The 13856-nt window shown below is 51.1% G+C and overlaps 1 protein-coding gene across 1 annotated transcript; it reads right to left on the bottom strand.

Moving 5' to 3' along the window:
- Positions 1 to 870: 870 nt before the first annotated feature.
- Rasip1 (Ras interacting protein 1) lies at positions 871 to 13780 on the bottom strand. Its single transcript, XM_034509515.2, has 12 exons — positions 13682 to 13780; positions 13380 to 13520; positions 12208 to 12872; positions 10547 to 10902; positions 7735 to 8388; positions 5870 to 5907; positions 5554 to 5705; positions 5342 to 5457; positions 3513 to 3756; positions 3203 to 3375; positions 2011 to 2158; positions 871 to 1273 (listed from the first exon to the last, which is right to left on the bottom strand). The coding sequence occupies exons 2-12, from the start codon at positions 13514 to 13516 to the stop codon at positions 1074 to 1076; spliced, it is 2883 nt and encodes a 960-aa protein (XP_034365406.1). The 5' UTR covers positions 13517 to 13520; positions 13682 to 13780; the 3' UTR covers positions 871 to 1073.
- Between the last annotated feature and the right edge of the window lie 76 nt (positions 13781 to 13856).

The following is a 13856-nucleotide window of genomic DNA, read 5'->3' as shown; positions in this document are numbered from 1 at the left end:
CCCCACAAGCCTAGGACCGCCCTCGACTCCCATTTCTAGGGCGAGTGGGAGACAAGAGAGCGAGCTTTGGATCAGAAACCCTGCTAGGACCCAGAAAAGGGGCGGGGCACACACGCGGGAGGAACGGCCAGGCTCACTTCGAGGGTTCCCTTACTATCTCCTCCCCCCGCGTCCTGAGCTGTGGATTGGGTGGAGCGGTCACTGGTGACAGACAGGAGCAGGTGCAGAGAGAGGGACCCGGGTGAGCAACAGCGGCAGGTGGTCGTGTTCAGACCCTGCCAGCAGGTGCCACCTGTTGGTTCTTTTTTCCTGACACAGCAGCAGGAGTCAAGTTCAGAGGAGGGGAAAGTTCAAACATGAGGCCCAGACCCTTAGTTCTAAGAAAGGAAGGGGGCAGAAATCAGGACTCTAGGTCTGAAGGAGGGGGATTGAGGCTTAGGCCTCTGGTATGGGGGGAGGAGAGCTGAGGTTTGCATTTTTGGAACTGATGGAACAGAACTTGTACCCGAGGGTTTCTGGGTGTAAGAGGTGTTGGGTGTTGGAACTCAGCGGTGTGCACAGTAGACAGACACCATCGGAAGGACTGGGGGAGAAGGCTAGAGTTCAGACTTTGTGGGTAGGAGGGAGATGGTGACCTGTTCCCACTGGTAGTACATGGGGTTTGATACTCAGAAGAACACGGTCCAGGCTGTGTTCCGAGTTGTGTAGCAGTACTCAGTACTTCAGGGTCACATTTCGTACTAGAGGGCAAGCTGAGGCCATGGCTAGAAATATCTCCCCAAACTTGGCAGACGCCCAACGTTCCATGCACACTCCCTGACACCTTAAGAAAACAATCTTTACTAAGGTCCCAAGTCTTGACAAGCGAAATACCACGGATACTTTTATTACTTCTTGGCATTCACATACCAAGCCCATCTTCCCATTGTCCCATCATCTACCAACCCAACAACTCAAAACTCTCAGCGGCCTATGCAGGGAAAACTACAACTCCCAAAATGCTCTACGCCCAGGCGTGCTCCCTTAAGAACCCATGCAGTTTCAAGCTGCGCGCGTTCCTTTGTCATTGGTTTTCAGGGCGTCGCAGCCACTGGGGGTCCATGGCGATGATTGGCTGGCAGCTCCTGCTGTTCAAGATCCCAGAGGAGGCGACGGAGCCTGCGTAGTTCTCGGTGCAATGCATCATCTGTTACAGGGCCCGTGAGGCGAAGGCGTGAGCTGCCCAGGGGCAGGATAAGAGGAGGATGCGAGGAAAAACTTTCAAAGATATCCCCTGTGAGTACGAGGAAAATCGAGTTAAATACTCAGCATGAGTGTGAGGTGGCCTATCGCCTTAAGTAAGAAAAAAAAACAAAACCCTACAAATCCCTTTGGAACAGACTTCTCTCTGTTCCAAAGATTGCCGGGAATGTTAGTTAAAACTAGGGGGTAAAGGCCAAGGAGGTGACACATAATTCCAGCACTCTGGAGGTAGAGGCAGGCGGATCTCTTTGAATTCGAGGCCAGGCTGATCTACAGAGTGAGTTATAGGACAGCCAGGGTTACACAGAGAAACCCATCTCGAGAACCCAAAAAGACTAGGAAAAAAAGGACCATTACCAGAAAAATAAGGTCTCAGGTCCCCTGGAACCTTGAGGATGGGCTGGGAAATATTGGGAGATTTCTGAGGATGGAGAAACCTATTCCTATGTTAATTGGGTTGGGGTTAGAGCTGTGGAGAGAAAAGGCCAGGGGATTAAGTCTAAGTAAAAGACAAACAAAAATAAAAAATAAATGTTTGAACTCTTCTTAGCTTATTGAAGGGGACCCCAAAGTAAGTTAGCCCTACGACTGTTACAATTGCAGCCAGTCTTTAAAACCTGTGGAGAGGGCGTGTGGATCCTGGGAAATGAAAGGATCCATATTCTCATCCAGAATTCCGGGTGAGAAACAGAGGAGGGCTGGGAACAGGGACTCTTAAGTCCCAAGTAAAGAAGACATCTCAATGTTTGTTAACCCATTTTTGCACACCTGTGTCCACAGCATCTCGCTCTGCAGGTGGTGGGTCCCAGGCTGGTGGTGGTCCACGGCCAGGACCCAACTGGTAGTGGCTGAGGAGATGGTGGAGCTGAGCAGGAGTCAGGGTGGGGTAATCAGTCCGTAAGCTGCTCCATGAAGCCTAGGGGAAGCCCCAAAGTTAGATGGTCTATGGTCTATGGTCACAGCTGGGCCCCGTAGGGCAGGCTAGCCATCTCAGTTTCTTAGGAGGTTGTGACACCTCCTTCCAAGAGGATTCAAAGTACAAGGCCAGGTTGGGAACCATGGTGAAACTCTATCTCAAGATTAAAAAGTAAAAAGAGGTCTGGAGATGCAGGCTGGCGGCAGTGTTTGCCTGGCACGTGCAACTCCCTGGGTTCAATCCCCAGTACTGTAATAAGACAGAAACCAGTGAAGTTAAGGGTCTAGAATGAAGGCTCTGCACATAAGAACCATTGCTGCTCTTGCAGAGGACCCAGCTGAGAACTGATTCAGTTCCCAGCACCTACATGGTCTGTAAGTCCAGTTCCAGGAGACCTACCTTCCACTTCCGGCACTTCATGGACATGGTGCACATATATACATGCAGGCAAACACTCATACACATAAAAATAAATCTTAAAGAAAAAAAAAAGTAAAGCCCCAGTGATTGTGACCACCTTCTATCCCAGCAACTCAGAAGACAGGGGGAGTGAATCATTTGTGAGCTCAAGTGAATTCCAGCTTAACCAGAGCTACATAGCAAGATCTCAAAAAAAAAAAAAAAAAAAAAAAAAAAAAAAAAAAAAGTAAGATTATGTGGTCTGCCTGATTTAGTTTTCAATCCACTTTGAATGTGTGTTTGTTGACATTATTATTACGGTTCCCAGCATGCAGCTTATACTCAACACATACTTAATCATCATTGTCCTCTGTCTCAAACCAGAATTTCTGACTCAACATGTCTAAGAAATGGAGCATAGAAAACTATTTCTAGCAAGTTCCACTAGCGTTCAGAAGCAGTCAGACATGCATGTTCAGTCATTCCTGACACTGACTCCTATAGCTGTGAGTGGTCCATCATGGTGTGTAAGTCGTCTCTCGGGCAGGAGATGACTTGGGGTCACAGAGAGGCTGAATACAGAGGATGGTGGAGCTGAGCTAAAGATTCGACAGTCAAAGTCATATAAAGCTGACCACGAGTCACCTTGAGCAGGGAGGTGCGAGGCACACATAGCAGGTTCACAGCAATGGAGAGTTTCCTGAAGAACTCAGTGGCAATGTCACCCAGCCCAGCCCCTTGCAGCCAATCCAAAACAAGATCCAAGTTGGTTCTGATTTGGACGGCTCGAGACCATTGATAGAAAGGTCGGCCTTGACCTGTGTAGGAAGAAATGACAGGCAATGAGTGAGTCTACTTCCCAGGTAAAGCTACCCAAAGCTGAAGCCTGAGCCTGGGTTATGTCTGCCTGGATTAGGTCTGGGGAGTTCCTGGATGGTCCCAGCACAACCCTCACCTCGTTCCATCAGTGAGTTGAGAAGAGATGCATTGGAGAAGAAGAACAAATAACCAAAAGTCTGGGACACGAGGTCAGGATGCAGCTCACACTGACTGGTCAATTCTAGAGCTGCCTGGAACACACCCAGGGTAGGCCTGAGCCCAGGTGGCATGGCCTCCAGCTCTGCACCAGGCCCTGGCAGCTCTGCCCCAGCGGTGAAAGGGTTACTGTCTAGTAGAGCTGGCAGTGTTGAATAAAGTGTCTAGGGAGGAAACAGAGGCAACAATTTGAGAGTGACTTAGCATTCTGTCTAAACTCCACCCCCACAGTTACCTGGCAACAGCCAGGTAGGCCTGACCCACTATAAAAGGGGCTGCTTGCTCCCTCCTCTCTGTCTTGATTTCTTGCTTCTCTCTTGCCCTCTTGCTTCTCCCTGTCCCTGGCTGGCCTCTCCTCCCCTTCCTCCTCCTCCTCTTCCTCCTCCTCCTCCTCCTCCTCCTCCTCCTCCTCCTCCTCTTCCTCCTCTTCCTCCTCCTCCTCTTCTTCTTCTTCTTCTTCTTCTTCTTCTTCTTCTTCTTCTTCTTCTTCTTCTTCTTCTTCTTCTTCTTCTTCTTTCTCTCTCTCTTTTTCTGTCTCTACTACCATCCTTGCTCCCCTCCCCATGCCCTGAATAGACTCTATTCTATACTATACTGGTGTGTGGCTGGTCCTTCGGGGGAAGAGATGCCTCAGCATGGGCCCACTGATACATCCCCTTCCCCCATACCTCTCCACACACCCACAGAACATACTCTCTTTATCTCTTTATCTTTTTATAAACACATCAGTGACAGTCAATGAAGACAACAGGGAATTCCATGAAGGGCTTCTGGGAATTGTAGTCCATTCTAGCTTCACCATTCCCAGGGTACTCCGTTATCAAATCCCTATTTCGTAGACAGGTTTCTAGCAGGTATTAGACTCCCTGGAAGAATCTGTCCTGAGAAATGTTTTTTGGGAAGTATCTTAGGTATTTTAAGAGCATCTCTTATGCATTATGTAATTTGTAGTTCTCACAGAGAAACAGTGCATGTAAAACAGAACACTGGACACACACACACACACACACACACACACACAAAAGGGGGCCTTCTTCAGTTAAGGAAACGTTTGAGCAGAATTTCCAAAGGAAATTAAAAGAATGGAGAGTCCAGAAGTATGAGTTGGGTGGCAGCCAGCCAAGGAAGTGCGAGCACGCCAAGGACAGGAAATGAAGGCAATAGCAGAGAAAAGACGTAAGAGTGCACTTGTCAAGAACATACGAGAAGTAAACCCTCAGAGGAAAGGGTTTCACAGTCAAGGCCACTCCCAGAACATACAGATTGTATATTTGGGGAGAGTCCCTCTTATTTTACAGATAAGAGAATCCAGTATACCATAACCAAAACCTAATCAGCAATAGCAAGGTCAGAGGTGGTAGAGGGGAAATCAAACCCCACAAGAATACTTCAGCAAAAAAAGGACCAAGGCTCAGAAAAGGGAAATGAAGTCAGATGCAGGAAGTGATGTCAGCAAACACATACACAACTTAACAGTAAACTTCACGAGTGTAAGCTTTAAAACAAAAGGACACTGATACAGAGGAGACCAACTCAGTTGGACAAGATATAAGGATAGCAAATGACACAGGAAATGAACTAGAAAGGAAGTGATGTCAGCCCAAACAGGAAGTGGCATGACAAGAGCAAGGTGCTAGGGGGAAATGGGGAAGTGACTCCAAGGAGAGAGAACTCTTGGGTTAAGAAGGAAGTGACCTCAGAGCAACACAATGTCAGTTAAATGGAAAGTGAAGCAACAGCGGGGCCCACCTTGGTGAGGTAGTAGACAGACTGCTGGAAAGTACACATGATGACCTCATCCAGGAGGGCCAAGGCCTCATCACACAATTCCAAGTCATTGCAGAGCTGGGGGTCTGAGGACAAGCCTGGGGGTAAGAGAGGAATCAAGCTGACTGCTGGAGCCTAGGTTTCCAGGTTCAGGGTATGACAACCGGACAGAGTGGGCCGGAGCCTCAGCTCACCCTCCTGGTCAGCCTCTTTCTCCATCTCTAGCACTTTCTCCTGAACAAAGCTCAACAGCTCTGTGGTGTTGGCCATCCACAGTATGAGTGGTCGAAGCTCCACAGACACAGCCTCCGGGGTCAGAGGTGCCTCAGGGACTCCCTCTGGGTGGCTAAGGGAAGAAGAGGAGGGACTCTCAATGCAAAGACCAAACTCCAAGGTCTGAGTTTTCCCCCACCCAGAGAGTCACAGAACTTGCACTAAGGCACCATGGGAGAGCTGAGTTCTAGACCCAGCCCTGCGACTCCAGGTCTGTGCACCCCAGCTTTCTCTTACTTCTCGGGCTGGCGGTCTCCAATTTCTTTAATTTTCTCCTGTAGAACAGTAAGATAAGAATCAATGTAAGGGGCTGGATTGAGGGGATCGAGACTGTGCCAATTAGTTTGCCTAAATGGACCTTTCTTGAGCACAAGCATGCGTATGCTCACACATGTGTCTCTGTGTGTGCATGCATGTTGCAGAGCTGGCTCCGTGTTAGCATATGTGTGGGTATGTGGAGGCCTGAAGTTGATGTTGGTGTCTTCCTTGGTGACGCTCCGCTTTATTGAGGTAGGGGCTGTCCCTGAATTTGGAACCTGTTAATTGCAGCTAGTCTAGCTAGCCAGTTGGCTCCAGGGAGTGCTGTAGAGACTCCCCGGATACTGGGATGACAGGTGGTCCCCATGTCTGCCCAGCTTTTACATGGGTTCTGTGGACCTCAGGCTTCCAAGACAAGCACGTTACCCCCTTGAGTCATCTTCCCACACACGTACATCCCACTTCCATTAGCATTGACTGGCTCCCAGTTTAGTGCAAGCCTCCTAGCTTTGCCCCCTCCAAGTGCTGGAATTACAAAAATGTGCCATACCCATCCAGCTTCAGGGCATTTAACTTTTTGTTTTTGAGGTTTTTTTGTTTGATTGATTTTTGTTGTTGGTGGTGGTTGGTTGGTTTGTTTGTTTGTTTGTTTTGAAACATGGCTTCTCTGTGAAGCCCTGGCTGTCCTGAAATTCACTCTGTAGAGCAGGCTGGTCTTGAACTCCCAGAGATCCACCTGCCTTTGCCTCCTGAGTGCTGGGATTAAAGGCAATGGGACACCACCACCCAGTGCCTTTTAACTCCTTCTTTTGAGACAGTGTGTAACTAAGTTGCCCAGGCACAGGTCTTAAACTTTCTCTGTAACTCAGCCAGGCCTTGAGCTTGTAATCCTCTTGCCTCAGCCTCTTTTGTGGGTGAGATGACAGGTCTGTACCAACAGGCATGCTTCCCCTATTCTAAGCCTGCAGTCACAAATAATCTGTTTACTTCATTCCCTTCTGCTCAAATGGAGTTTCTTCTTACTACCAAGAAAGTCTCTGACCCATCTAGGACCTCACTCAAAGAGAGTGTCCCCCCTCATTCTGGATTATTCCTTCCAAGCATTTCTACAGCGGTAGTCCCACTGACGGATCCTCCAGGGTTTCTTGTTGATTTTGCTGTTCCAAGTTCCATGCCCAGAGGGCTGGCCAAATCAATCCCCACAAGGACCTCTCCTAGCTTCTCATCCAATGGCACCTCCTCCCTCCCACATTCCAGGGTGGTTTCCTCCAGGATTCCACAGCTCCAAAGGCAGAGGCAGGAAGATCTCAAATTCAAGGTCAGCCTGGGCAACTTAGTGAAACCTTTCCTCAAAATAAAAACTAAAAAGAGGGCTGGGATGTGGCTCAACAATGCAGTGCCTGTCTAGAATCCTCAGTGACAGGTCAGGGATAAGGCTCAGCTCAGCACTAGAGCCCCTGCCCGGAATCCATCAGGGAGGGACTGGGGAGGTGTCTCACCAGTAGAGCACCTGCCTGGCATACTAAGAGATCTGGGTTCCATCCCAAGTACTACGAAACAAATCTAAAAATCTAAAAGTAGTTACTTTTGGAAGCACATTGGATGGATCCACCGTTTCCAGGACCCTATGTGTGTTTTTAGCTCAGCCCATCTCAAAGCATCATGGGGAAAGTAGTTTCCTCTTGCCTGCGCTTTAACAGGGAACTAGCTAGTACAGGTAGAAGAGATACAGTGGAAGACTTATAGGGGAGGGCAGGAATATGACAGAAATGACGCAGGTGGGTGGCTGTTGATGGAAAAGAGAGGGGGAAACCGGAAGACTTGTGGGACAAGGGGGCGCTCACCCAAACGGCCTCTTTGATGAGCCGGGCCAGGCGGCCCAGCAAGCGAGGCAGGTGGCCCAGCTCCAGCTCCCTCGCCGAATGCTGCACACACAGCGCCAGCAGAGTGGCGGGCCCGAGCGGGGGCAGATCCCCTGCGCCCGAGGCTGCAGCGCGCACGATCTCGCCCAACAACGCCTCTTCCTCTCGTGGTCTGAACCGCAGCACTGGCTCACGGCCGTCTAGGTAGGCGGCCAGCGCCTCGCCACGCTCCTGCAGGCCACGGCCACACAGGCGACAAGAAAAGGCCCAGCCAGGTCCGGGTGGCGCGGCCCCGGGGCGCGCAGGCAGCCAGGGTGGCCGAGCGGGCCCAGAGCCCCCAGCGCGGGGGTCCTTGTACATGAACAGGAAATGCTCTCCCAGGCCTAGCAGGTCTCCGGGGTGCAGCTCTGCCTCGCGCAGCAAAAGACAGCCATTGTGTGTGACCGGGGCGCCTCGGGATGGACGCACCATGGCCGGGGGCTCAGGGCCCGCGCGCACCGTGCAATGTCGAGGCAGGATGTCTGGGGCGTTGAGGAAGGTGTCCACATAGGGTGCCGGGGATCCGCCGCGGGACGACGAGGGCCCACCCCGGCCGAACACGTGCTGCTCTCGTGTCATCACATACACCACGAAGTCCTAGAGCAAAGCAGAAGCTGCTGCTGTGGATGTGTCCAAACAGCATCCTTCGCCCACACTATACTCTTTCACCCCACATCGCCTCTAAATGATAATAACCTCCAGGATTTCTCCTGGACTCTCAAAGGATTCTTTGAACATCCTTTGCCCATGAATACCCTCTTCCAAAAAATACGTTGTGGTGCCTTCCTTTTGGTGGGAAACCCAGTTTATGGGGAAGGAGGTAGCAGCACCATGGCATTCATGTAGAGGTCAAGGAATAACTTGTGAATCGGTCTTCTTCCACCACGTGGGATCTGAGGATACAACTCGGGTCTCTAGTCTTCGCAGTGGGTGTTTTACCTGTAGAAGCAGCTCTCTAGCCCTGGCTCCACCCTTTAAAATAAGATCATCTGCATGACCTCTAGTGGCTCGAAAAAGTGGAGATTTCCAAGCAATGTTCTCCAGGAAATCGCCTTCTCCACTCTTGTGAGTGAACCGTGCGGTTCCTTTAGCGGACTCTCCTGTCCCACCCAGCCCCGTGGACAGGGGCTTCCACAGACATCCTATCGACTTCCTACAATGGTTTGTACCACCACCCTCAGAGAGCAGACCTTTCCAAGGAACATGTCCTCATTTCCCACCCGGAGCGCCACTTGTGAATTCTCCAGTGTATTTTCCTGTAACAGTCTTGGAATCATCACAAGTAAGTAATGAATGGACGTCTTTATGGAGGCACCCCACGAACCAAGGGGACTCCATTATCTCCACCTAATAAAGGCGCACTTACAAGAAGAGCCCTCCTCTCCTGTTGTAGACTTTCATTTCTTTCCACTCAGTGGTGGACTTGCTCTCAAGAAAACATGTCGGGCTGGAGAGATGGCTCAGAGGTTAAGAGCACTGACTGCTCTTCCAGAAGTCCTAAGTTCAATTCCCAACAACCACATGGTGGCTCACAACTATCTGTAATTGGATCTGATGCCCTCTTCTGGTGTGTCTGAAGACAGCTACTTGATATGATATGATGAGTGTACTCATCATATATATATATATGCATATATGCATATATATATATATGTGTGTGTGTGTATAATAAAATCTTAAAATAAATAAATAAACCAAAATCAAATCCAAACTTCACAAAGGAGACACTATAACAAATTACAAATGCTTGTATAGATAAAAAAACATTTTTTAAAAAAGAAAGAAAGAAAACATGTCTATAATGGACTCATTCATGACTCAAAATGGAGTTCAAAGATTCTCCGCTGTCAATTAATAGAAGCTCTCAATATCCTCATCCCAAATAGTTATCCAGAGACCTCCATGGCTCTTTTAAAAATGTTTATAGACACTTCAAAGTGGGGCCCTTCTTACATGCCCTATTTGATCCACTGAATGGAAAGATAAATTGCAGAAGACGCTGGTCTAAAGTGGACTCACCTCCATCTTTAAAAATAGATGCACCATCTGACCCCCTTCCTGACATAAACCTACTGCTCACATTCTCATGACACTCGAATATGTAATACATAGAAACATGGCCTGATGGTGCAGGTATGTGGTGCCAGCTACTCAGGAGGCTGATGCAGGAGGATCCACCTGGAGCTCCTGTCTCTACGTAAAAAGGCTGCAAGAATGGTTCAGAAGTCCACTGCCTGTCCAGACCCCTCCAGTGAGGGTTAGGAGATCTGCTCAGGGATAAAGCACCTGCTTAGCCGGTACAAGAGCCTGGGTTCAATCTTCAAAACTACAAACATAAAAATGCATACATTTTCAGTGCCTCCCTACCTCCATAAGCAAGAGGTCAGGTAGTTTCCACCTTTATAAATGGATTCGTCTATTTCTCCCATCAAGAACAAGGATCTAGGTACCAAACAAAGATTTCCCTGACCTAGGACACAGACTTTCCTTCAAGAAACGGATGTTTGCTAGGGATGTCCTTTTGACAATGGACTGGCCTTTGACCAAGACCATGTTTTCTTCCAACTCTGAATGGAAGGGAACATTCACTATCCCCCTCCAATGGGATCTTTGTGTCTGCCCTCCCAGCATGCTGTTTTCTACTTGGGGACCCTGTGGGAACTGCTATTATACTGAAGAGGGCCTCAACCCAAGGCATTCTTTGTGTTGTAGTTTCTTCTGGTAAGGCTCTGTCAGTAGGGGAGACAGTGCTAACCTGAGCATCCTGGTAGCCCTGGAGCAGAAGGAAGTAGGGACGGTTGCTGGGTGCCTGAATCAGGCATTGAGTCAGCTGATCGAAGTCTCCAGGGTCTGTTGGTACCATCTGAGCATCAGCTGCCCCTGGGGCCATGCTAAGTGCCTGCTGCCTGCGTTCCTGCTGCCTTCGCCTCCGCCCCTGTAGACTCAGCTCCGACACGCTTCGACGCAGGGACAAATTTTCAGATCGCTCCTTGCCCCCGGACCCAGTGGGGGTCCCTGATCCTGATCCTGGACCAGGACTGGCCAGAGCTGCCCCGCCAGATGCTGCCCGAGACCTATTCTTCTGGGTCCGCCAAGATGGGGCATTCGTGCCTGTGGGGAGATGAAGAACACAGACTATTAACTCTGAACATCGGTTTTGCCTGACTCCAACTCCAACTTGGAGTTATCAGCTTAGAAATTCATTCTTTTTTTTTTTTTTTTTTTTTTTCGAGACAGGGTTTCTCTGTGTAGCCCTAGCTGTCCTGGAACTCACTCTGTAGACCAGGCTGGCCTCGAACTCAGAAATCCGCCTGCCTCTGCCTCCCAAGTGCTGGGATTATAGGCGTGCGCCACCACTGCCCGGCGAAATTCATTCTTTAAACATGCATTTAGAAAGCAACCTCTGGGTGTCAGTGACTGGTTTAGGCATTAACAGTGAGAACTGTCATTGGGGAGATGGACACAATTATTTCTCCCTAACAAAGTTTCTAGCAGTTCATAGACACACAGAAGGCTCCCTATTGAAATAAGCTTAATAATAAATGTGTTTTTCCACTAAGAGGTGAACTTCATGGTGTCCATGGACACCAGAAACCAAAAACGTGTGGGTCGAAATGTGTGCTTAGAAAAGGCCTTTTTTTTTTTCCCTTGAGAGAGAAGAGATGACAATAATTGTCAGTCTTTTTAGTGGTTATTGGTGTTTAGTCAGCATGTATGCCTATGGGAAGATGTCAGATCCCATTGAAGTGGAGTTAAGGACAGTTGTGAACCACCATGTGGGTACTGGGAATTGAACCAGGGTCCTCTGAAAGAGCAAACCAGTGCTCTTAACCACTCGACCAACCCTCTAGCCCTCCTATTCTTTATTAAGCATGTGCTATGCCCTTTATATACGTTGTTCCACTGAACCTTCACCTAGAACTTCGTTGGGATTCAAACTGAAAGACTGAGCTAGGCGTGGTGGTGCACCTATAATTACACTTGGGAGGTTCGGGCTGAAAAATCAAGCGTTCAAGGGCATCCTGGGCTACAGGGCAGAACCCTGCCTTGGTTAAAATAAAATAAGCTATACCCCAAAGGTAAAGTAATAAAAGATATATCATGTAGGATTAGCCTCTTAACCATGCCTATAAATTCGGAACCAGAGTAGCACCACCAGTTTTGTCCTGCTGGCTCCGCCTTCCCTCCGGTTACACCCCACTCCAGCACATCCAGTCCAGAATCTTCCCACTCTATTCGTCCGGCCACCAGCAAGTCCCAGAACCCTCCTCCCAGCATCTCGCACCCAGGTCCCAGCCTTTTATCATGCAGGCCCCGCCCTCTCCCTGTAAGCCACGCCCCCAGCACCCCAAGGGCCCAGTCATCCTACTGCCCGCTAAATCCCGCCTCAAGTCTCTGTGCTCTTCCCCGGCTGACCGTCTGCATCCGCAGCACCGAAGGCCTCCTGCTCCAGCCGTCGGGCCTCCTCGCGGCCGCGTAGCTCAAAGCGCCGCGCCCAGCCGGGCCGCGCGCGCCACAGGTCCTGCACCAGCAGGGGGCGCTCCGCGTCGGCCAGCACCCTCAGGTGCTCCGCGCGCCACTCGCTGCCGCCCACGCCGGCCGCGGGCCGACCCAGAGCGTCGCAAAGCGCGTAGGCGTCCACGCAGCCGCTGTCGCCCGCTCCGCGACCGCCCGTCAGCCCGTAGCGCTCCAGCGCCTCCGCCACCAGCTCCCGCGCGGTGGATCGCTCCGTAGCCAGCACGCTCTTGTAGTTGGCGCCCGACGCCAGCCCGGCAGCGAAGATCTTGAGCACTCCCGGGGGCACCGCGGCACGCGTGGGCAGCGGGGGCTCCGGAGCTACACCCGCCGCCAGTTCAGGCAGCTTCTTCTCGCTGGCCCAGCGCTGCGCGCCCCCAGGCGTGCCCGGACCCCCGGCGCCGCCGGCCCCCGAGCCCCGAAACAGCTGCGAGATGCGCTTGGCTCGGCTGCCCGATGCGCCCCCCGCCGCCTTCACCGCACCTACGCGCCGCAGCTCCACGTGCGGCGGCGGCGGCGGCGGCAGGGGTTCGCTGCTACGGCTCCCCGTGTCGGAGGACGAGGACCTGAGGAGGAGAAAGTGGGCAGAAAGGACACAGAAGAGAGAATCAGAGACAGAGACACAGAGAGACACCCAGAGAGCAAGTGACCCCAAGAGAGGGGCCGAAGACACGGAGAAACCGAGAAAGGGGGAGGGGCAGAAACTCAAGAGTCAGAGACAAAGAACCAAAGAGAGGGACACAGACAGGGGTGGGGGCAGAAAATCAAGATGGTGGTGTTGAGGTGGGAAGAACGGAGGTAAGAGAGATAAGTAATATAATAAAGATATGACCCTTGGTAAGAAATAAGGTGAAAAGAGAGGAGATGCCTACTATGTTCCATCCCAGTGCCCATCCGGTGGGCCCACTTCTCTCCCTGTGCCTCCATGTCACCGTATTCCACTGCCTCCACCCCACCCCCAGCTCTCTTGTCTATTTAGGACAGGAACCATTGCCCACTTCTGTAGGGTCCCTGGCATGACTCAATGATAAACAGGGACAGATGGCAGGCATACCATAGAGGTGGCCACTTACTTGACAGAGGCAGCGCTGGGCCAGCGCCGCCCCAGTTTGGCCAGCTGTTTCCTTGGGGAATTGATCCACAGGCCCACTGGGAGATGGAGCTTCCCAAAGCGGGGGCTTCCGCCCTCCTTTCGTTCACCAGATAGCATGGCCCTAAGGGAAGAGGGTAAGGCCCCAAGTCCTAAGGCCACAGCGGGGTGGGGTGGGGTGGAGAGCTACAGAAGAGAGAATCAGTTCTGGTTCCAGGGAGTTAGAGAGGTAAAGCAATGAACTCCTAGGTCCCAGGATGGGTGGGTCATTGCTGGGGCTCTTACCCTGCTTCGGGTCCTGTAGCACCCGGAGGCCCTGGTGCCGTTGGCCTCCGTTAAGTCCCAATCCCTCTGTAAAGTGTTTTCCTCTGCCCAAGCTCCCAGCACTGGGTGGGGGACAGGAAAAGGCAAGAGGAAACCCGGCAGGAAGAGCGGGGAGGGGGCGTCCTGTGAGGAGACC

Source organism: Arvicanthis niloticus, chromosome 1 (genome assembly GCF_011762505.2).
Source record: "Arvicanthis niloticus isolate mArvNil1 chromosome 1, mArvNil1.pat.X, whole genome shotgun sequence".
NCBI lineage: Eukaryota > Metazoa > Chordata > Mammalia > Rodentia > Muridae > Arvicanthis > Arvicanthis niloticus.
Note: the sequence above shows the minus strand (reverse complement) of the source record. Positions and strands in the feature narration are given on the sequence as shown.